This window comes from Lepidochelys kempii, chromosome 2 (assembly GCF_965140265.1).
Source record: "Lepidochelys kempii isolate rLepKem1 chromosome 2, rLepKem1.hap2, whole genome shotgun sequence".
Classification (NCBI taxonomy): Eukaryota; Metazoa; Chordata; order Testudines; family Cheloniidae; genus Lepidochelys; species Lepidochelys kempii.
The window spans coordinates 268,325,491-268,349,573 of record NC_133257.1 but is presented as its reverse complement, the minus strand read 5'-3'; the positions used below and the strand labels follow the sequence as shown (position 1 = coordinate 268,349,573).

Below are 24,083 nucleotides of genomic sequence, written 5' to 3'. Positions count from 1 at the left end.
TACCTTCATCCCACTCTTTTTAAATCTAAAAATGTTTTGGACCACTGGGAACTGAAATCCCCCGGGTGCCCATGACACGTCCCACCCGGCCCTGACGTTGGGCGTTTGTATTATTAAACCAGCAGCAAGTGCGGAGAGCTCCCCCCTCTACGGACTGATGAACGGCTTGAAGGAAATACCCGCAGGCCGGCCGCGCTATGCCAGCACCCTGTCTAGCTACTCTCCCAGCAGCAGTGCCGACGGGGAGAGGGGCCCGTGGGGCGCTGGGCCGGGGACGTGGAGGTGGGGCAATGAAGGTGAGCCAGGGGCTTCGTGGCATCTCGTGGACTGTCAGGCCATGCCGTTCTCTCCATGAGCTCTCCCCGGCCTCACACAAAGCAGCCAGCTCTTACAGCAGCTGTGCTGGTGACGGGGTGATCTGCACTAGCAGGTTATCTGGGGGCATTGGGGGGTGATGGTGGGCAGTAACCCTGGGCTGAGGAGCAACGGTGAGTGGGGAGAACTGTGGGGTGAGGGGACCAGTGGGCTGAGGAGCGATGGTGGTTGGGGGGACCGTGGGCTGAGGCCCTGGTGAGCGTGGGGGACCGCTGACAGCAGCTGCTCTGTGGCCCAAGCTCTGTGCTGATCCTGTGTTGTCTAAACAGAACGGAGCCCCGAGAATTCCCCTCTCCGAGGCCTGGAGAAGTGCCTGCAGGAGATCTCGGTGCCCAGGCCCCGGACCCCCAGCTCCCCCACCACAGCTGCTGTGGTGGGCAGCCGGCGAGGAGACACAGCGCAAAGGAGGCCAGAGATGGGGCACTGGGACTGGCATGGTGCAGGTAAGAGGAGGGTCAGGTTCACAGTGTGAAAGGAGGGGCTGTGCCCTTTCCTACTGCCCTGCTTTCTGCCAAGGCCCCTTGTTTGTCTGGTGTGAGAGGCCCCAGAGCCAGGCCTCACCCGCGGTCCTGTACGGAAGGGGACGCTCCGGAGTGCGGACGGGACAATCAGTGAATAGGACACATGGAGGGGGATGGTGGAGTTTTCCTTCTCCCTGTGTCTGCCCCCCAGAGTCAGGGTAAACCGAGGCACTGGGCAGAAGCGTGAATTGGGGGAAGAACGAAGTGATGGAGCCTCCGTTGGAGGCGGAAGGAATCGGACACTTTGCCGAAGTCACCGCAGAGCGCTCCCCCCCCATGGCCTGCAGCGCTGTCTGACGGGCCTAGCGGTGAAAGACTCCGTCGCTCCAGCAGACCTGCCAGTGACAGCCCCACGCGGGGTAGAGCAGCGGAGCCCTGAGGCGGGGTTTGGAGATCACAGGCGGAAAGTCAGTCCAAGGTGCCCAGCCGTGGCGGTGGCCTGGGTTAGCAATCTGAACATCGTCGGGTGGGGCTCGGAGGTGAACAGGGGGAGGTCGTTCGGGTACGAGTCCGGCTGGGCCAGAACAGCGGTCCCTACGCGAACCACCTGGCTCGAACGGACGATCGTACTGCAGGCATCTGGCAGATCCAAGACAGCCCTGGGCTGTTACTTGATGTCCGGGTTTCCATGCAACGGTCACATGGCTGTGGTCGCTAGAGGGGTGGTGAGGAACCTCCAGGACAGACGGGAGCTGAAACCAGCCGGCAGCAAATCACCTCTTAGGAATACGCGCTTCGCCATGCTTCCGAGACCAGGCGAATCCGTGGGGCCCTGCCCCGGAGAGGCCATTCCCTGAGGCCCGTCTCGGAACAGGCTCGTGCTCGCGACCCCATGGCACTCTCTGCAACGCCGCGGTGTCTGGAACGAACGGCACCTGGCAAGAGTCTGACTCTGCCTCTGTCTGTGTTTATTGTAGCTACAGTCAGCACCCATGTCCACGGCCCAGAGAGCTGTCTGAAGCCTCTGCCTGGAACCAGACCCAGTCACGCCAGCCGCTCGTCGCCCCGCAGCACAGCGGGAGACGCAGGATGCAGCAGACCAGAGGCTGGGATTTCGAGATTTCAGGCTGAAGGTGAACAGTGGGACTTTAAATTGTATTCCCTTGAACCGGGCTTGTTCCTGGCTCACTCTCTGGCCCCCAGCACCATGCCTCCCAGTCTATGACTGCATTTACCCTCCTGCACCACTGTGGGCAGGGCAGGGGTAGGATCCCTATGTTAGGGAGAGCAACTGGTCACACAGAGTCTGTGGCTGAGCCGGGGCATGAACCCAGGTCTTCACAGTCCTAGTCGAATGCCCTAATCATGGGACCACGCAGCCTCTACTTGTCCTGCCTCTGACTCTCACACGTGATGCAGGATTCACTTCCAACTTTTGGGAGCAACAAGGACAGCCATAGTATAGACAGGGCTCAGGAGCGCTTCACTTAGTTCTAGGGGAATAACCGGGTGTCTCTCCAGGAGGCTGCTCAGTTCAGACTGGGAGTACACACTCAGAATGGCTCCCTGCTGCCCTTCCCCTTCATAGAATCATAGAATCATAGAATATCAAGGTTGGAAGGGACCCCAGAAGGTCATCTAGTCCAACCCCCTGCTCAAAGCAGGACCAATTTCCAGTTAAATCATCCCAGCCAGGGCTTTGTCAAGCCTGACCTTAAAAACCTCTAAGGAAGGAGATTCTACCACCTCCCTAGGTAACGCATTCCAGTGTTTCACCACCTTCCTAGTGAAAAAGTTTTTCCTAATATCCAATCTAAACCTCCCCCACTGCAACTTGAGACCATTATTCCTCGTTCTGTCATCTGCTACCATTGAGAACAGTCTAGAGCCATCCTCTTTGGAACCCCCTTTCAGGTAGTTGAAAGCAGCTATCAAATCCCCCCTCATTCTTCTCTTCTGCAGGCTAAACAATCCCAGTTCCCTCAGCCTCTCCTCATAACTCATGTGTTCCAGTCCCCTAATCATTTTTGTTGCCCTTCGCTGGACTCTCTCCAATTTATCCACATCCTTCTTGAAGTGTGGGGCCCAAAACTGGACACAGTACTCCAGATGAGGCCTCACCAATGTCGAATAGAGGGGAACGATCACGTCCCTCGATCTGCTCGCTATGCCCCTACTTATACATCCCAAAATGCCATTGGCCTTCTTGGCAACAAGGGCACACTGCTGACTCATATCCAGCTTCTCGTCCACTGTCACCCCTAGGTCCTTTTCCGCAGAAGGACTTCCCAGTACACCTGCCCCTAACATGGAGGACTCAGTTCCCATTGGCTTCACTCGGAGCTGCACCCGCAGAATGGGAAGCATTCAGTGATCAGCACTGCTCACAAACCCTGCCGCTTGGGAAGTAGCTCTCAGCCCCTGGGAACCTCCTCCCCGGTGGCCCTCTACCTCGCAGCCCGTTGTGCAAGGCTCTTCTCCTCGCACAGCTTGGGGCCTCCATGGCAGGAGCGTCTCTTTCCGCTGTTGCCCTCCATGGGGCTCGCCGACTGGTCTCCCGTCTCCGGCGAGCATAGGAATGGGTCTGCCAAAGCTGGACCAGGCAGGAGAATCCAAGCTGCTGCCACGGGTCTGAGAGCCAGGTATGGTCACAGAGACCATGAGCGGCTGACCCGGCTTTAGAGCAAAGGACCTTGAGAGGCTTTTCAGTTTCCTTAAAGCAGAGGGAACGGCAGTCGGTGACCCGGAGAGCTCTCGGAAGGAGAGTCCTGTGAACAACCTGTCACCCCAGCACGCCAGCAGGACAGGAGTTATGGGGCCACGGAGAAGGGGGACAAGTGCTGGGAGATCCCCGAAGGAGTCATAGGGTAACCCAAGGTCCCGTTTAGGTACCAGTTCAAGGTACAAAAGTCTAGTGCAGACCAGCCTGAGTTGGGGCTGAGCGTCTGCATCTTGCACTGAAGGCAGCAGGAGAGGCAGGTCCTCAGCCCCGAGACTGGGGTGTCATCTGCATGCTGGTACCATTCGTTCTGGGGTAACCAGGGAATCTAAACCCCCAAGGACAGGGCGAGGAAGGTACCAGCGTGTAGCCCCCAGAGCCAGGTTAACTCCGCCTCTGTGTAACTGCCCGCTGCACTCTCAGGAGAAAGCACCGCTCGCCACTTAGATTATAACGAGCGTGCTTCTGCATGGCAACGACCATGCTTCCCGCCTCTCCCGGGACAGTGGAACAGTACATAAGAGCAGCCACACTGGGTCAGCCCAAGGGTCCATCTAGCCCAGGATCCTGTCTTCTGACAGCGGCCAATGCCAGGTGCCTCAGAGGGAATGAACAGCACAGGGAATCACCAAGTGATCCGTCCCCTGTCGCCCATTCCCAGCTTCTGGCCAACAGAGGCTCGGGACACCCTCCCTGCCCAGCCTGGCCTATAGCCATGGATGGACCCGTCCTCCAGGAGCTTGTCGAGTGCAGAACAGCACGGGCAGAGCGTAAGCCATGGACGTGGGGCTGGGACACAACCCGGCTCAGGCTTGATGTTGTTCAGGTGCGGTGGGAGCTGGCCCCATGGAGACTGGCCAGGAGCGGGCAGCAGCCTTGGCTATTTCTGGGGCGGCAGAAGTCACGGTAGGGAGCTCGCCCCTCCCCAAGCTCAACTGTTTGAAAGAGATCACTGCCAACAGACCAACGCCTTCCTCGCCGCCTGCCCACACTGGGCAGGGAGACAGGACGCTGAGGAGAGCAGAGAGCAGGGGGAGGAAGCTGTCTGGGGAAGGTGAGCAATGGAGTTTATGGCTTTAACACCTTAGGCAGCCGCACTGCAAGGCCGGGCTGGTCCAGGGGGTCTGAGAAGCCTGAGAATAAGCCCAGGGCACGTGGCTTGCCGGGGGCTGGTTTCCTTCCCTGAAATCAAGGTTCTGCGGGTGCTCGAATGCATACGTGTGGGTGTCTGGATTAGGGCTCAGTCTGCAGGCTGGGCACAAGGCTTGTAGGCTCTGCAGAGAGACGCCTAGATTTGTTGGACCAGACAGGGCGAGAGGTTGCTTCCTCCAGCCCCCTGCACAAATGTCAGATGTATTGCTCTGCTGAGGTGGAGGGGGGAGAAAACCACATCTGCCACCACAGCAGATTCTAGACACGGCCCCCCCTCGACCATTCCTCCAAGGGCTTTGATTGTACCTCTCTACTGGGGCAAAGGGAGAGGAAAGTGTTCCCATGAGCAGGGCCATCCTTAGGCATATGCAAAATATGCAGCTGCATAGGGTACCTGAAAATTTGGGGCACCCCTGGGTCTTAGTGTCCACCCCCCGCCCCAGCTTTCCTATTCCTATTCTGACCTTTCCGGCAGGCTCCCACAGCTGGCTGCTGCAGCCTGGTGAGTCTTCCTCGGGAGGGGATCTAGTAGTTAAAAGTGAAAAAGCCTCCAGCCTGCCAGACCTATTAGCACAACATTGAAACTGTTAAAGAGCCATTCAAGGGGGAATGAAGCCATTTAACAGGCATTTGCCAACTCCCAGGTATAGACTGTCAGTTTCTGAATTTACTGACAAAAACAATTGTGCATTGCTGTAATATTTACTCACAACGTGTTAGTCTACAGGACCTTAATTTAAAATTTGCTTTAAAAATATTTCATTAGTGAGTTGGTGAAGATTATAAAATCACATCTCTAAAATATCCTTGCATAGATTTTTAGATGCACAATCATCTTTAGCCTTAAATGCTTGGATCTTCAGACATATCATTTTTTAAATAAATCCTTCAAAAGACCACCCTTCTCTAACATACACATTTTAATTTTAGGTTTCAGAGTAGCAGCCGTGTTAGTCTATATTCGCAAAAAGAAAAGGAGTACTTGTGGCACCTTAGAGACTAACAAATTTATTTGAGCATAAGCTTTCATGAGCTACAGCCCACTTCATCGCATGCATTATTTTAATTTTAATTACTATAGTAAAAAACACTTGTTTCCAAAGTCTTCCTGTCCTTTCTGTCCGTCCCTTTCTCCTTGAAGAGAGCCTTTAAATGACAATACCCCTTTCCTTCCAGATAGCTGGACAAAGAGTTTCCTTTTCTTTCATAGAATCATAGAATATCAGGGTTGGAAGGGACCTCAGGAGGTCATCTAGTCCAACCCCCTGCTCAAAGCAGGCCCAATCCCCAATTAAATCATCCCAGCCAGGGCTTTGTCAAGCCTGACCTTAAAAACTTCTAAGGAAGGAGATTCCACCACCTCCCCAGGTAACCCATTCCAGTGTTTCACCACCTTCCTAGTGAAAAAGTTTTTCCTAATATCCAACCTAAATCTCCCCCACTGCAACTTGAGACCATTACTCCTTGTTCTGTCATCTCCTACCACTGAGAACAGTCTAGATCCATCCTCTTTGGAACCCCCTTTCAGGTAGTTGAAAGCAGCTATCAAATCCCCTCTCATTCTTCTCTTCCGCAGACTAAACAATCCCAGTTCCCACAGCCTCTCCTTATAAGTCATGTGTTCCAGACCCCTAATTATTTTTGTTGCCCTCCGCCGGACTCTTTCCAATTTTTTCACATCCTTCTTGTAGTGTGGGGCCCCAAACTGGACACAGTACTCCAGATGAGGCCTCACCAATGTTGAATAGAGGGGAACGATCACGTCCCTCGATCTGCTGGCAATGCCCCTACTTATACATCCCAAAATGCCATTGGCCTTCTTGGCAACAAGGGCACACTGCTGACTCATATCCAGCTTCTCGTCCACTGTAACCCCTAGGTCCTTTTCTGCAGAACTGCTGCCTAGCCATTCGGTCCCTAGTCTGTAGCGGTGCATGGGATTCTTCCGTCCTAAGTGCAGGACTCTGCACTTGTCCTTGTTGAACCTCATCAGATTTCTTTTGGCCCAATCCTCCAATTTGTCTAGGTCCCTCTGTATCCTATCCCTGCCCTCCAACATATCTACCTCTCCTCCCAGTTTAGTGTCGTCTGCAAACTTGCTGAGGGTGCAATCCACACCATCCTCCAGATCATTTATGAAGATATTGAACAAAACCGGCCCGAGGACCGACCCTTGGGGCACTCCGCTTGATACCAGCTGCCAACTAGACATGGAGCCATTGATCACTACCCATTGAGCTCGACAATCTAGCCAACTTTCTACCCACCTTATAGTGCATTCATCCAGCCCGTACTTCTTTAACTTGCTGACAAGAATACTATGGGAGACAGTGTCAAAAGCTTTGCTAAAGTCAAGGAACAACACGTCCACTGCTTTCCCCTCATCCACAGAGCCAGTTATCTCATCGTGGAAGGCAATTAGATTAGTCAGGCATGACTTGCCCTTGGTGAATCCATGCTAACTGTTCCTGATCACTTTCCTCTCCTCTAAGTGCTTCAGAATTGATTCCTTGAGGACCTGCTCCATGATTTTTCCAGGGACTCAGGTGAGGCTGACTGGAGCCGCCTCCTTCCCTTTTTTAAAGATGGGCACTATGTTAGCCTTTTTCCAGTCGTCCGGGATTTCCCCGGATCACCATGAGTTTTCAAAGATGATGGCCAATGGCTCTGCAATCACATCCGCCAACTCCTTTAGCACTCTCAGATGCAGCGCATCCGGCCCCATGGGCTTGTGCTCGTCCAGCTTTTCTAAATAGTCCTGAATAGCCCACTTCTTTCTCCACAGCGGGCTGGTCACCTCCTCCCCATGCTGTGCTGCCCAGTGCAGTAGTCTGGGAGCTGACCTTGTTCCTGAAGACAGAGGCAAGAAAAGTATTGAGTACATTAGCTTTTTCCACATCCTCTGTCACTAGGTTGCTTCCCTCATTCAGTAAGGGGCCCACACTTTCCTTGACTTTCTTCTTGTTGCTAACATACCTGAAGAAACCCTTCTTGTTACTCTTAACATCTCTTGCTAGCTGCAACTCCAGGTGTGATTTGGCCTTCCTGATTTCACTCCTGCATGCCCGAGCAATATTTTTATACTCATCCCTGGTATTTGTCCAATCTTCCACTTCTAGTAAGCTTCTTTTTTGTGTTTAAGATCAGCAAGGATTTCACTGTTAAGCCAAGCTGGTCGCCTGCCATATTTACTATTCTTTCTACACATCGGGATGGTTTGTCCCTGTAACCTCAATAAGGATTCTTTAAAATAAAGCCAGCTCTCCTGGACTCCTTTCCCCGTCATGTTATTCTCCCAGGGGATCCTGCCCATCAGTTCCCTGAGTTCTTTACTTCTGACTGTCTGATGAACTAGTTTTAAGAGAACTCTCCAGCAAAATCAGTACCTAGTAAGATATAAAATCCTTTGTTATGCCTAAAATCTTTGGAAACATATTTTTAAAGTTGGTGAAATTTCATAAGCACGTCTATTGTTATGGAGATCACACAAAGTAAATTAGTGTCCCTTTTTCTAAAAGCAGTGAACATTGTTATGAGCACACTAAACCTCTGTGACTGATGAATTTAAAATAATGTCTTTGTTTCAGTGAGTGAAATCTGTAGTACTCTGGAATGATTCCTTTCTGAAGGCTTAAGAGTACATTTAAAATATCCTCATCATCGTATCCACTCATTATACTCCACACCTGAACAGAGCCATCATATGAACAACATACCCCCATATCTCAATGTCTGTACTCTGACCCGTTAACCTTCTACCCCCAATTGGGGAGACTGCAGATTATGTATTCCTTACACCACCCGATCCTAAACCGAACTTCGCACCCCTTGATAATCTGTACCTTATTCCCTGATAACCAGAAACTTCTATGCTTCAACTCTGTACCGTTTTCTTTTTACTTCAACATCATCTTAATAAGATTATTAAATATAAAACCAGCTTAGAAATACTGATTAAGAAAATGTAAAACAGAGAAGAGCTGCATCATCTATCCCATAATATTTAATGTTGTGTTCAGCAGGACAGCTGACTCACCCTTCCTACAAAGCTTTTGCAAATCATAGAATCATAGAATCATAGAATATCAGGGTTGGAAGGGACCCCAGAAGGTCATCTAGTCCAACCCCCTGCTCGAAGCAGGACCAATTCCCAGTTAAATCATCCCAGCCAGGGCTTTGTCAAGCCTGACCTTAAAAACCTCTAAGGAAGGAGATTCTACCACCTCCCTAGGTAACGCATTCCAGTGTTTCACCACCCTCCTAGTGAAAAAGTTTTTCCTAATATCCAATCTAAACCTCCCCCACTGCAGCTTGAGACCATTACTCCTCGTTCTGTCATCTGCTACCATTGAGAACAGTCTAGAGCCATCCTCTTTGGAACCACCTCTCAGGTAGTTGAAAGCAGCTATCAAATCCCCCCTCATTCTTCTCTTCTGCAGGCTAAACAATCCCAGCTCCCTCAGCCTCTCCTCATAACTCATGTGTTCTAGACCCCTAATCATTGTTGTTGCCCTTCGCTGGACTCTCTCCAATTTATCCACATCCTTCTTGTAGTGTGGGGCCCAAAACTGGACACAGTACTCCAGATGAGGCCTCACCAATGTCGAATAGAGGGGAACGATCACGTCCCTCGATCTGCTCGCTATGCCCCTACTTATACATCCCAAAATGCCATTGGCCTTCTTGGCAACAAGGGCACACTGCTGACTCATATCCAGCTTCTCGTCCACTGTCACCCCTAGGTCCTTTTCCGCAGAATAAATACACCTCTGACAAACTTCAGGGCATATCAAAAAACCCGTGACAGACACTTCTTATTCCCAAGTTTAGTGCTTTTAATTAGGTACTTTCTGCATGTCCAGTCTGCATGAGGGAGGGGGCACAGGGGTCTCTGCAGGGAACTGTGACTCTCCACCACCCTGAGGCGGGCCGGGCGTCTTGCTATCCTTTGCTGCTTCATCCCCTTGCCACTGGGCTGTGAGCCCGGGCTGCTGTCGGGCAGAGGGGCACCAGTTTAATAACACTGCGGAGGGCCCCATAAATCCTACGGATGGCCCTGTCCATGAGACAAGGGGACTAGTGAGGGAGGAGGCCAGAGGATGTGCAGCCCCACTGGGAGGAGGCGGGGGAGCACACAGTTACATGATGGGAGGGCTGGGGGGCATGTGGCCTCGGGGGGAGGCTGGGGTGCGGCCCCACTGGCTCCGCTCTGGCCCTGGCCCTCGGGGTGCGTGGGCTATGAATGTGCCTACGGGTTTCCTGCCCCCGTAAAGTCAGGATGTGTACCAGCAAGTGTACAAGCGGGTTGAGGATTCCATCCCGAGTGGGGATCAGGGAAGCCCCGGTCAGTTTCCATGGCTATGGCGTAGCGGGGTCTGTCCTGTAGCTGACATGGATTTCTTGGTTTAAAGCAGACAGTACGGCCGAGACTGCCCATCTCCCAGGGCTGGAGACTTGCTGGAGTGCAGTGCCTGAGAGCCAACGCAGTTGTGCGAGCACCCTCCTCGCCATGTCCTCCAGCAGCAGCCCACGTGGGGCCAGGGGGGAGAGGAGCCCACAGCCAGGGCTTTGCAGGCTGCACAGAGAAGGTGAGCCAGCCAGCGGGCCTGGGACGCGGTGCATGTGATCTGCACTGCACGGGCCAATCTGTCGGCTGGGGTCAATCAGTGAAGTCGGTGAAGCTTTGCTGATTCATGCCCGCCGAGGTTCTGGCTGTGGGACTGCGTGGTACAGAGAGTCTCATGCTCCCAGCCTTGCGATGCGATGAGAGACTGACGGACAGGAGCGCTCCATTGACAGGTCCCCGGCCTGCCTAGCACTGATAGCTCTACCCAGCGTTGCCCCGCTTAGCCTCTTGGATTTCATGCTGGAAATCTTCACGTACTGAGGAAAACCGGACCTTTGGGAGGGTGTTCCTGGGAACTGACAAATGTGGCATTATTATCGATTATTATTATTAATGATCTGTATTACTCTAGGGCCTGGGACCCCCGTCAAAGACCAGGCCCCTGTTGTGCCAGGCGCTGGACAGACACAGAGCGAAGAGGGTCCCTGTCCAGAGAGCCAACAATCTAAGCCCCTTTGGCCAGATAATGCCATTTCCCCTGCAGTGAGATTCCCCCTAGGAGCGAGCATTTCCACTAGGGGAAAACCGGCCATCTGAGCAGCCAAGAGACGTTTCCTCCCGTCAGAACTGCTTTTGTGTTGTGGGAAGCGGAAGAGAAACTCTGTCGTCAGCTCCACAGTCCACAGGCACAATGGGAGCTGGGGCGGTGAGGATCCCAAGGTTTAAGACTGACGATTCCTGCCAGTGCCCCATCCTCCTGGAGTACAGTGGGCTACCTGTATTTCTGGGCTGGGAGCCCAGCTTCCGATGGGACTAATGGCCCATAGAGAGGGTCACTGCTCCTCCGTCCTGCTGTCCTTAGCTTGCTACGCTCCTGTGCTCATAGACTTAGAGAAACTGGAGCTGGAGAAGACCCACTAGATCTCCGTCTCCCGAGCTGTGCAGGGCTGTTCCCTGGGTCTGTTCCCGCTCCAGACACTCCAGTAACGAGGGCCCGAGATGTGCCAATAGATGAATGGTTTCCTGTAGGGATAAGGCTGCAGTGGGTCTGTAGCACTTGGCGGAGGGTGGGACCTGGCTTGATCTGATGCAGGCTTTGTTTGTGTTGGTACAATCAGAAGGGATGCCAGCGGACGCCCCTCGCTATGGCCCCGCAACCTGCCCACAAGGAACCCATGGAAACGGGCCCAGTTGTTCCAGCACGCCGAGCAGTACCTCGCCTGCCCGCGATGCCCCGGGCCACAGGCATGCTAGAAGACCCAGGACAGGGATTAAGAGACCACACACTGAAGGTACCTTGATCGCCTTGGGCCTTCCAAGTAGGTTCCTCGTTAGGCCCCCCAGTCTGTTTTCAAAGGTGCTGAGAACCCACAGCTCCCACTGACTGCAGCGGGGCTGGTGGGTGCTGGAACCAGGCCTGCATTTAGGAGTCTGATCCGGTTCTTCCCTCCTGGGGCTGGGGTCTCATTGGCTCTCGTAAGCCAAGCCAAGTCACTGGATGGGAGACCTCCAAGGAAGACGTGAGTACAGCGGGAAACGGTGTTTGTGAACGAACTGGTGGTGATCTGCCCACTGAGTCCCTCCTGAGCCAATGCCCCAGCCCCACCTTTCACATCAGCTGTAAAACCCAGGTGCCTATTGGTGGGCGTTAAAAATCCCATGGCACTTTGTGCAGGAGTAGGGGTGTTAGCCTGGGACCTGGTCCAGTGCCAGTTGGGTAATTACACTCGGTTTTACTTCACTCCCTCCCACAGCATAACTGGATATCCCGCCCTTAGCTCCCTGTCCTCAGCTGTTGGTTAGCGTTGCTGGAAGACAATCAGCTGCCACCTTTCACTCCAGAGGAGGCTGCAGTGCAGTGGTGGGTGTGGGGATTCCTGCCTAATATAGTGCTAGGAAATTGTCTCTAGAAGAGCGCTCTAGAAATGGTGCTGACCCTTGCTTGGTGTTGCCGGGTCTGATATGTTTGTCCTCTGGACCGTAGCCAGGACAGATGCTGCCCGACCACCCAGCACCAGCTCCTGTACTGATGGTGAGGACGGTGGACAAAAGGCAGATGCCACATGGGAGGAATTTCCGAAGAGACAATGCTCCCACGCAGCGCCACCTCCGTGGGAGTGCTGCGGCTGGGAGAGCGGGACGCCCCTGGACCTCGGGGTGGAGAGGAGCGCGGTCGAGGCCGTCCTCTCGGAGAAGCTGGACCGGGTCTCCCAGGATTTCGCGGCCATGTGCAGGGATGTGTCGAGCATGCAGAGCCGCGTGGCCCAGCTGGAGCGGGACTCAAGGGGCTGGGCCCTCGAGCTGGCTGCCCTCCAGCAAGGCAACAAGCGCCTGAGTGAGACCGTCCGGCGGCTGGAGAGCCGTTGCCACGTACTGGAGAGCCACGCCCGCCGCAACAGCCTGCGGCTGGCGGGCCTGCCGGAGGGGGCGGAAGGGGGAGACCCCGTCGCCTTCCTGCAGAGGACCCTGCCCACGGTGCTCAACCTGCCGGCGGACTGGCCGCCCCTGGAGATCGAGAGCGCGCGCCGCGTGCCCGGGGGGGCGCGCTGGGACCCTGCCACCCGGCCCCGGGCGCTGGTCTTCCGTCTGCTGCGCTTCTCCGACAAGCTGGCCATCATGCGGGCGGTCAGGAAACACGCGGAGCCCCTGACCTGCGGCAGCACCCGGGTCGCCCTCTTCCCGGACGTCAGCCCCAAGCTGCGCCGGGGGAGCGGGGCGCGGTACGCGGCCGTCAGGAGGCTGTGGCGGGCAGCGGAGCTCCGCTTGGGTGCTCAGCCCGCCGGCTGCTGCCACAGCCGGGCACGAGGACACTGGGAGCCACTGCCCAGCCCCCCGGGCCGCGCGCCCGCTGCAGGCAAACGGGAGCAGAGTCACCAAAGGGCAGTGACAGAGAGGGGGGACTTGGAGCCGCTGGCTCCGCTCACCCCCCTTTGAGTCACAGGGTCCACCCCCTGGGTTCGGACTGGACCTCTCCCGCCTCCAGCTCTTTGTTTCCCTGACCGTCGCTAGGTCTCAGCACTTGGCTGTGTGATTCCACCGTGTCCGTGTTTTCCCCGCCACGGTGTGCACCTGCTCTGCTCAGCTCGCAGGCGGGGGGCTCCGGGAACTGTAGAGCAATAGACTCGGCCGTTATTGGGGCCGGCCCTGCGGGGAGCCCCTGTATTGTAACAAGTGAGATAGCATCAGAGCCGCGTGTTAGCGAGCTGCTCAGGGAGCCCTTCGGGGGCTAGGCAGTCTGCGGGGGGGGCTCTGGGCAGGGGTCTGGGGTAGGGTCAGGCACTCGGGTTTGCTTTGCTCCCCCTGACAATTGCTCCTGGCCGGCTGGGGAGAAATTTGACATTTCCCCTTTTTTTCCCTGTCCGTCGGCACTGCGCAAGCTGGTGTCTTTTCCGTCCAGCTTCCAGCCGCCCCCCGACCCTGGGGGAGTCGCGCTCGCTGCTAGGTCTCGGCAGCAGTTTCGCAGGGAAGAGCCTTCAGGGACCCGGCCAGGGCAGAAACCTTCCTGGTGGGAGGCATCACTCACAGGGACGTTGTCAGAGTATGGGCACCGCCACGTGCTCCAGTCCCCGTCGGCACTGCCCATGCCCAGGAGGCGCTGAGGTTAAAGGCTGTCATGGGCTTGCTGGGCTGGTCCTTTCCCCCGTTGTATATCGGCTTCCACTGGCTGGATCCACCACCCACAGACTTACGCTTATTCCCCATTGCCTCAGCCCTCTGTTTTGCTGCCCAAACTCTCCTCTGCAACTCCCCAGGCAGCTCCCGGCACTCTGGAGAGTTTCTGGTTTTGGGGCACAAGGAGAAGCTGCCAGATTTGGAGCCCTCTGCACCCGAACAGGTCCCACCCCCCACGTGCGTGAGCCCGGAACAGGTCCCGCCCCCCACGTGCGTGAGCCCGGAACAGCTCCCGCCACCTCCACGTGCATGAGCCCTGCCTTGGAGGGACCATCTCTGAGCCCAGAGGGAAGTTCATTCTCCTTCCTCCCTACCCCAGCCGAGACTACAAACAAAGGGACCGAAGGCTCGATCCTGCCAGGTGCTGAGCGCTCCAGCCCTGCTGTAGCGAAGCATATTAGCTTGTGCTTACCTTTAAGCCCCTGAGTAACCCCTCTGAAATAGGTGCTTTCCTGGATTGAGGTCAGAGCGCTCAGCGCTGCAGGATCAAGCCCTGCATGGGGGCTGTGTGATAATTACACCCACCCACTTCGTACCCAGCTGCACCCGCCAACTCTCCCAGCAGCCATCAGTGCGCGATCGGAGCTGGATTTGACCTGGAGACCTGCAGTGAAAGGCTCCTGCGCCCGTAAGCAGGTCCCGTTACCTAACTCACACCAATCTCATCTCAGTAGGCCCCGATCACTTCAGTGTCCAAGTGCCGATCTCCATCAGACAGGTTCTTTATCACACGTATTCCTAGGCTGTCCTGTCTGTGCAGCACCATCCTGCGTGTAAAGCACAGGGTGAGCAGTGAGGCTGAATGCGAACTGGAGCTAGGCAGGACTACGGTAGAGAATGTGCCATGTATTGGGCCAGGCAGCCCCGTGAGTGGTGGCTGGACAATCCCAGCATTTTAAGAGTGAATTAGTCCAATGAATCGTCCTGTTTGCTGAATGTAAGTGACAGGTGCCTCCCTGGATACGTATTCATCAAGTTCCCTAAGCTGGCCCCATGTCTCAGCCAAAATTTACTGCAGCTGGAATTTCTTTGTCTTCAAGACGCCCTCTGCCTATTCCCACTGGGCAGCTCAAAGACCTCTGGTTACAGGGGAGTCACCTTCCGGTACCCACACCTGCTGCTTGAGTTTTCCCCCACCCCCAGCTCCGCCAGTGCATTGCACTGGGGCCTGCTTTTCTGGGGTGCAAAGCAGGAGAGTTCTGACCCTGCTGGCTCCCCTGTCGCTCTCAGGTTTGCTGTAACTTGGAGGCCCTACTCAGTAGCCACAGGGCACTGGGGGCCTGATTCTGAGCTCTTACCCGCGAAATCGGGAGTGACTCCGCCGTCGGGGGTGGAGCCGTGCCGGAATCGGGAGTGACTCCGCCATCGGGGTGGAGCTGTGCTGGAATCGGGCGCTTCGTGGCACAGGTTCCCTTCTGTTGACAGCATGGTGTTTGTGAGATCCTTTCCTGCTGCCAGCGTGGGCGGCACGTGGCTCTCCTGATTTCCCTGTGTTTCTGTGCTCACGGCACAGTTGGACTGTATTAAAACACTGATTTGTAACCTGCTTGGCCCCCTTGCCTGGTGTTTGTTTGAATTCCCTGCACCTGTGTTACGGGTGTAAATCAGGCAGACCGTGGGCCAGAACCTGCTGTCTGGGTAAATCCGAGCCACTCCACGGCCTGCAGACTGGGGAGTTCCCCTTGTAGCCGAGAAATTCAGGCATCTCCTGTATGAAACCCCCCTTCGGCCCCCGGAGAGAGCGCGGGGCATTTGCTGGGGATTTGTGAGCAGCCATGAGGGATTATGGCCTGGGCTGGGGTCCTGAGTGTTATAAACCTGGAGCAAACCCCACCAGCCTCCGGATTTCCATCTGGGTGAGGCAGTGCGAAGTGCTAGAGAATCAATGCCCCATGCACTAGCCAATCCGATTTGCTCGAATCACCGCCCAGAATTCCATTCATTTGAATAAATCTACATGGGAAGTGGCTTCTTAAGCGCAGGGTGTGAATGGTCCCATCCCCCATGTTCTGTCTGCAGCAGCAACTTGCATTCACTTTCCACTCAAGGCACCAGCGTGTGAGGCTGGTCGTACCCAGCAGTCGGCAGCTGTATAACGAAGCCCTGGCCTCAGAGATACAGCGGGGATAGAACCTAGGACCTTCCCCTCCCAACATGCGGCCCTTACTGCTTGAGCTACAGGAAGTGCTCCGTTAGGTGTGAGCCGGCCCCTATCCTCCCTGGAGCAGCCACGAGAGGGAGACATAATCTCACACACACACAGTTAAGGGGCTGTAGCAACCCAATGATGGGGAGGGAGGTAGTTGGTGACTTGCTGGGAGTGTCTGTGGGTGACACACAGGGCCAGACCATGTGTAATATAAATTAAGACCCAAAAACCAGCGTGAAGGAGCACGGCTGGAAAGGGCCCAGCCCAATGCCCTCTGTGTGCGGCACACCGGAGCCAGGGTTGCCATGGGGACAGGTCTGCCCAGGGTGCCATCCCTGGGGGTCTCTCTCCCCTCAGCCCTGCCCCGGTTTAAGACTTAGGATACTGGCCAGGAACTGTGGTGTTAAAGCACTGGGAATTTCCAGGGGCTGGGGAACCTGTCGGGGGCACGGTGGCTGGGTCTGGAGCTGGGACAAAGTATGGGGAGGGGGACTCCAGGTCTAAGCCAGTTCCACGTCACCTGCCTCTCCTCACCCATGAACCCCAATCCTCCATGGGATGCTTGGCCCACCTCCTGCCATTCCTAGTGTCACCTCGGCCCACTCGGGGGAGGAGACAGTGCAGGCATAGGGCATGGGCCTGCAGGCACAAAGTTGTCTGGGGATGGGGTCCATGGGGCTCTAGAGGGCCGGGAGGGAGAGGGTGCTGAAGGGCAGGCAGTGGGGCTGCTGCAGGGGAGGAAACTCCGCTCCTGTCCATCCCCTGGGAACCCAGAGAGCAAGTGGCCTCCACCCTCGGGGTAGGGGGGCTGCCCCACCAACTCCTCTGCTCTGTGCAGGCAGCCCCTGCCGGTAGGGCATCTGCAGCTCGGGCCTGGTGGGGGTTTGCTGCCCACCGAGGTGAAACATGGGAGCACTGCGGGTCCGTGCCAGCACCTAGCAAGAGCACGGCCCCAACTGCACCCAACAGCAGCTGCGGGCGCCCCAGCCCCTGTCGAGCAGAAGTAAACCCGTTTCACGCGCCTCTCCCCTCCAGGGCACGTGAAGGTAATAAGAGCTGACGGCGCCCCTGACATTTCCCGCTGTCCCCTGAGCCAGGCAGCTTCTTGGCTCCCACAAAGTACCGCGCATGCCCCCACGCTGGCCGTGCACTCACGCCCCATCGCTCCCCTGCCCTCTCACACGCTCTCTTCCCCCGGGGGAGCTGTCCCGTGTCCGTGGCGATCAGCAGCTGGCGCAGCTCTGAGACCCTGGCTCAGGGTGGAGAATGAGGCCTGGTCTGCTCCAGTGGCTGAGTTCTTGGACCATCCCCCTCACCGAGTGCCGTGTCCTGGCACCGCCCCGGGTCCGAGCGCCGGCCGCATGAGCGTTAAAGCTGGAGGAACGCTTCTTGGACACGCTGGCCAGAGAAGGGGAAATGCGCCCTCCCCTCGCTCTGTGAAGTGCCCATGAATGTAGCAGTTGGTGAATTAGGACTAAAATGAGCCTGCGTGACAGGTGTGGCTGCCCTCTCGTGGCCTTTCGAAACCAAGGCTCCCTTGAGTGGGGTTTTCTGCAGACTGCAGCGGTTGGACTGGGGGGCACAGCTCCAGGCGTGTCTCTCCTGTGACCGGCAGGGCTGGGCAACGGGGAGTCTCCCTGCTCCCTGCTCCCTGCAGGGTTTCCTCCAACTCAAAGGCCTTCACAAAACACGCTCTGTATTCTTCCCCCCTCCTCTGCCTGGTGGTGCATGTAGGCACCTAGTGCACCAGGAACACATAAATGCGAGGACCTGAACTGCTCCACTCATTAAAGATCCCAAGAGTCCGGGGGTTAACCCCCGGGGCCTGACTCTGGTAAGTCGCTCTGCCTCCCTGAACTCCCCTGCAGTTTCAGTTGGCTGTGCCAGTCTTCACTTCCTAGCCTACAAACATACCCGTGTGCCGTGCTAAACAGCTGCTGCATCCCACCCAGAGGTGGCTGCAGTTACTTGGTGTGTGAATGATCCTTTATATAGTCTGTGGTGGCTTACAGGCTCTTCATGGCTAAAAGGCACTAGCCAGGCCCATGAGTCCTGATCTGCCCTCTCTTCTAGTCTACATCTAGCCACTTTCTTCACTGTGGTATCTGTGCCTTCCAGTCGTGCATTAAAAGCAATGAGACTAACATCCGTCCTGTATTTGCTCTTTTCAATCTCCCAGAGGGAGAAGCATGTGCAGAGCCGTGTTTGGTTTTGCGAGGGGGTTCGGTGTCTACAGATGCGTGTGTTGTTAGAACGGCGATAGCCAAGAAACGCACCTTGCGCTTGGAGCAGAAGGCGGGATGTTCATGCCGCAATCTCGGCCCATTTCTGCCCCTGAGAAAGTTGTGTCTCCCGCATCGCCAAGCTCTGGCCTTATTACAGAGCGTTCCGCCGAGCCAGAGGAGCCTGGCCTGTCGCCCACCATCTTTGTCCCGGTGCATTCGGCTCTTTCACAAACCCTGGGCCCAGGCCCTGTGGCACCGGGAAGAGAAGGCCCGAGACGGACCCTGGTTTGAAATCCCCTGGGCAGCTGGTGTCGAGAGCAGAGGGCAGGTGTGAGGGGCGCCAGCGCTGTCTTGCTGAGGAGACCTGCTGCTGCATCTGGCCCAGCTGGAGTTTCCTCAGTGCTGAAAGAACAGGAGGACTTGTGGCACCTTAGAGACTAACTAATTTATCTGAGCATAAGCTTTCGTGAGCTACAGCTCACTTTACCGGATGCTGAAGCCTCCGGTGCCCAGGCATAGCTGGGTGTTTGAACAGTGCTTAATTCCCCTGCTCACACCTTTAGCACACTGAAAATAGGCCGGATCCTGTCCAAAATCCAGCCTGGGCCCTTCCCCAGTCAGCCTGCAGCCTCATCAGCTGAGTCCGCGCCAACTCTTGGAGCCTGAGGCTTCCCCCGGCCTGTCACATCTGTGACTGCACCGGAGAATGATGGCATTAACCTTTCCCAAGCACCCCCTTGGGCCCCTTCACGAGCGCTGTGCCTGGCTGGTTTCCTCGCCTTGTTTTCCTTGAGGCTGCGGGGCAGGGAGGGCCGGACACTACAGATTATCAGGGGAGTCCGCCTGCCCCTCAGAGGAGGAGGAGCTTGGAGCAATTCTAGCCTCAATATTATATTATTTGGGGGGTCTTTTGTTCTGTTTTCATAGATTCGTAGATGTGAAGCTGGAATGGCCCACTCTGACCATGTGGTCTGCCTGCCTAGCAGTGCACAGCTACACCACACCGTGGTTAGGACAGGTCGTGATCTCGCACGCAAGGCTTGGGGGTGAAAAGTGCACAAACCAGAAGGCAAATTCCATATAGCCCCAATTTATTACTGTGTAAAATCTCCTGATGTTTTGGGTCCAGTTCCTGCTTTCCCAGCGCTTGGGGCTGGAGCTACAGCCAGCAGGAAATTCCCTTTGAAACAGTGAATGAGCAGAACCCCCCCACCCCACCTATTAGGCAGAGTGGGCATGGGGGAGGCAGCCATGGGGTAACAGCCAGGCCAGGCCCAGCCAGGCCACTCTCAGCCTGGGATTGTGCCACCTTCTTACATACCACGGGACCCACGTGAAGGCCTGTGTCTGAGCAGCTGGGCAGGTGGAGAGCAGAGGCTGCAATCTAAGCCACGGAGAGGGAGGTGCAGTCTCCTGGCACAGGGCTGCTGCATCTGGAAGGGAAAACGGGACGGCCGGGGGCAGCGTTAGCAGTGGCTCAGGGATTCAGCTGCACCCCCAGAAGCCATCCTGTGCTCCAGTGCCATGCAAGTTTGGCCCTGCCGTCCTCTGTCATGTGGAGGGGGAGGGTGGCTGAGCCAAATTTGAGGGAGTGGCGCTGCACCAGGTGACAATGCCCACTCAGAGCAGGGAGCCATGCCCACCCCTGCGGGACAGGACTACTCGCGGTAACCCGCCCGCAGAAACCCCACTAACTCAAGCCCATCGACCCGGCTCAGTGCAGACAGAGCCAGGGACACAGCTGGCCCCGGCAGCTGGTGTGACTCTTACAGAGCGAATCCTTGATGGGGTCTCTCCCTGCTCCAAGCCAGCTATAGGACGGAGGTGGTGACATGGCAGAGGGGTGGGAGACGAGAATCCCTCACCCCATCAAATCCTCCTCTAGAGACCTTTGCTCTCAGCACCAGCTGTGCAGTCCTAGGGGCCGGAGGTTGCTGCAGGGATCAGCTGTGGGGCCACGAAAGCCATTGCGAACGCTTAGATCGTACGTGAAACGAGTCTGGAAGAGCCGGTCCGAACTGATCAGCAGGATCTGGCCAAAGTAATCAGTACAAAGGCACAGGAGTACACGTGGGAAGGGTTACAAGACAGAGTGCGAGCCAGGGAAGCAGAGCCGCTGACAGGGCAAAGCTGGGAATGGCTTCGAGACTTCGCGCAGACGTCTCCGCCGGCCAAGGGCTCGAGTCACCGCCGGCCCCGTGTGCGACCCTTTGCTGTGTGGACGGGCCACGTGAAACTCGCCCCTGACGCAGGACTCCTTGAGCCGCTCAGGGCGTCCTTTCAGCTGGGCGGGAGCCCTTTTTGCCCCTCCCGCGCCCGGGGCTTCCCCTGCCCTGTCCTCAGCCCCGGCTCCTGCCCCTGATCCCCCCCCCCTCCCCCGGGCCCCGCCCCAGCGTCCGGCACCTCTGGAGAGCGGGGCAAGGTCTCTCCGTTCAGGCACCCCACACACAGGCCCGGTGAGCAGCCTGCGCCCTGGGTGTCCGTCCCGGCTGCCGGAGGCTGTCAGCAAGGGGGTGCATGCAATGGCAGCAGGGCAGAGAGCAATGCCCGGGGTGTGAACCTGCTCGTTTCTGAGCTAGGGAGCAAGGTGTAGACTCTGCTTCTTCGGGCCCCAGTCCTAGAGCGACCATCACACAGAGAAAGGTCAATGCCCAAACCACAGCACGTTGTTCGGTGTTTGTAGGGCACCTGGCACAGAGGGGTCCTGGGCCCTGAGGGGGGCTCTTAGCCATTACCACAATACACACAGATAGTGTTTTCAGTTAGTGTTATCTGCTTTGTCTTCCCTTCCCTGCCTGCCCCTCCCTGTTCACCCCCACTCCAAATACCTGTTACCACTTTTCATCGTGCTATGTCTTAATGCTAGACCTGGTGGTATGCTGAGCATCTCCTGAGAAACACAGAACAACCTCCACTTCTCCCAGAAGGTGCTCAGCTCTTCCCAGGATCCAGCCTTTAGCTGTAAGCTCTTTGTGTCAGGGGTATTAGCTGTGCCTGCCCCACACAGCCCCGTGCCTGTCTGTGGGGCTGTGTGGGTGGGGCTGGATTTCAGGCCGCAGCAATAAGATGCATTAGAATGGGAAAAGATAACAGAGAAGGGCAACAAAAATGATCAGGGATATGGAACAGCTTCTGTTTGAGGGGAGATTAAGAAGACTAGGGCTGTCCAGTTTAGATAAGGGGGGATATGACAGAGGTCTATAAAATCAGGACCGGTGTGGAGAAAGCGAATAGGGGAGTGTTATTTACTCCTTCTCATAATACAAGAGCCAGGGGTCACCTGATGAAATTAACAGGCAGCAGGTTTAAAACAAACCTAAGGAAGTATTTCTTCACACAACACACAGTCAACCTGGGGAACTTGTTGCCAGGGAATGTTTTGAAGGCAAAAAGTATAACAGGGTTCGCATAAGAATTAGATTTCAGAGTAGCAGCCGTGTTAGTCTGTATCCACAAAAAAGAATTAGGTAAATTCATGGAGGACAGGTCCATCAATGGCTGTTAGCCAGGATGGTCAAGGACACAACCCCATGCTCCGGGTGTCCCTAAACCTCCCACTGCCAGAAGCTGGGACTGGAGATTAGGAATCGATCGTTTGATAATGGCCATGTTCTGTTCATTCCCTCGGAAGCATCTGCTATGGCTGCTGTCGGAAGACAGGATACTGGGCTACATGGACCATTGGTCTGACCCACGGTGGCCGTTCTTATGCTTAGGCGTAGAAATCTTGACAGTGCCCGTTTCAGTCAGGAGAGGCAGCTGGAACTGGGACTGTCGCAGCTTTCCACCGGCTTCGTAGCATTACTGTCTCTCCGTCACCAGGGGACCCAGCTCCCCGCCAGCACTGGTGAGTGGATGCAGAGCTGGGGGCTGAAAGTCCTCTACAGCTGAGACCAGCGGGGAGAAGTGACCTAGAGCGCAGCCCCCCAAACAAGCCAGAGCTGGAGCGATAGCGGACAATGCTCTAGCCCAGGGTTTCTCAGTCTGTGGGTCATGAGCCAAGGTTGGAGCGCCAGAATGTCTGAAAGGGCCACAGGGCAGCTCCAGTCTCGTGAGCCAGGCTGGGCTTGACTCCCCGCTCTGGGCACTGCGGTATCCAGGGCACAGTGCCGCTCGGGTTTGGCCCAGCTGCCCCTCCGTCATGACAATGGGGGGCCGGCCAAGCCGAAGCTGAGTGAGTGGTGCGGCAACCCATGCGCCAGGTCACAAGGCCACTTGCACAGATTTGGCCCCCTTTCGCAGGGCACTGCGACCCTGGGAGCTGAGCCCAGCCGGCCCTGCAGGACTGGAGCTGCTGCTGCAGGGTGAGTGTGCGGTGGGCTCTGCGCACCCACCCACAGGCCCTGAGCCCCCTTTCGGGGGCAGTTCTCAGCACCCCTCCCCCGGGCCTATTTACTGGGCTGCGACAGGACATCAGCTTTTACCAATGGGTCCTGGGCCAAAGAGGTTGGGAAGCGCTGCTCTGGCCGTCTCTCCCTGGCACAAGGGCTCGGGGCGGTGCCCAGGGATCAGCAGCCCGGGCCCTAGGAGCTGTACGGTCGGAGCGGTGGCAGCAGAACCCCAGCCAGGGAGCTGCAGTCAGGGGCAGCCAAACCCGCAGCCACCAGGGCCAAGGAGCAGGCGCAGCACTCGACAGGCTGGTCTCCCCGCTTCAGATCCCCTGGCATTCGGCCCAGTTGTGCTGGAGTTAAGGAGAGAACAGCCAGATCGGTCAGGCTCCCCCAGGCCTGCCCACAGCAATTCCGGGCCCCAGGGCAGAACAGTCAGTGGGCACGGCCAGGGCTTCCACATGCCTGCCCAGCTGCCTTCGCTGCCACCGGTACCAGCCCGTGCGCGCCCAGGAGCCCTGCGGCCCACCTGGGCAATTGCCACCCTCCCCCACCCCCGTCGGGGGGCCTAGGCTTCCCCATCCACCCAGTTAGATCCCCCAGCTCCATTCACCCTCCTGCCTCCTTCTCTCCCATTGTAAACATGTGTGACGCTTCCCAGGGTACCCAGGGTTGGGAGCCACTTTGCGAGCACCTGCCCTTAGCTGGGCTTGCTGTGGATCAGCTCCCTGAACCCACCAGCCTCTGGCAGCCCGAGCACTGCCCTCCAGGCCCCCACAGGCCTCGCTCTCTCCGCACAGGTTAGCGATAGGCGCTCACCAACCGCCGAGTCCTCGGAGCGTCCTGCTGGAGCACCCAGCCCTGAGCCGCTGAGCGCAGAGCTCTTGGATTCGCTGCTCCCAAAGGAGCAGAACACGCCCGCTCAGGGTCCCCGCTGTGCGTCACGCAGCTCCGGTAGACGTAGAGCGACAAGGAGGAGAAGTTTATAATCAGAGAACCGAGATTCAAGCAAGGGGCAGAAAGAATGTTGGAAACACACGGTTACATATGAGACAAAATCAGAACACGCTCCCTAGCTCCTAAACAGGACTCCCAAAGCCTGGCCCTGGCTCCTGCGAGTAGCTGACTCCCCCCACCCTCCTCGTCCTTTCCCCAGCCTTTTGAACCGGTTTGGCTGAGACCCCTTCCCATAAGATCAAACCCGCTAGTGGTTTGTTCACATAGACAGAAGGAGAACTGGAGGTTTATCTGCACCCAGATCTAGTCTCAAGAGTTCATTGTCTTACTGTAAACAGGAGAACCCCGGCTGTTCTTGTTTTGTCCAGCAACCTCTACAACCTAGTGACTAGCATTTTGCTCAGACTGTAAATGGCCGTCCATTGTGAGTCATACAGTACTTAACTTGCATGTGACCGGCCAGAGTGAGATAAATGTCT

The 24,083-nt window shown here is 56.4% G+C and overlaps 1 protein-coding gene across 1 annotated transcript in view; it reads left to right on the top strand.

Moving 5' to 3' along the window:
• The window catches only part of LOC140905754 (uncharacterized), a 47,184-nt gene extending 31,693 nt beyond the window's left edge, over positions 1-15,491 (top strand). The window contains exons 17-23 of the mRNA XM_073329169.1: positions 123-296; positions 645-818; positions 1,814-1,969; positions 4,382-4,609; positions 10,119-10,295; positions 11,392-11,565; positions 12,258-15,491. Coding sequence (XP_073185270.1) covers positions 123-296; positions 645-818; positions 1,814-1,969; positions 4,382-4,609; positions 10,119-10,295; positions 11,392-11,565; positions 12,258-13,207 — 2,033 coding nt within the window. The 3' untranslated portion in view covers positions 13,208-15,491. The remainder of the gene's footprint in view (positions 1-122; positions 297-644; positions 819-1,813; positions 1,970-4,381; positions 4,610-10,118; positions 10,296-11,391; positions 11,566-12,257) is intronic.
• Positions 15,492-24,083: the final 8,592 nt, after the last annotated feature.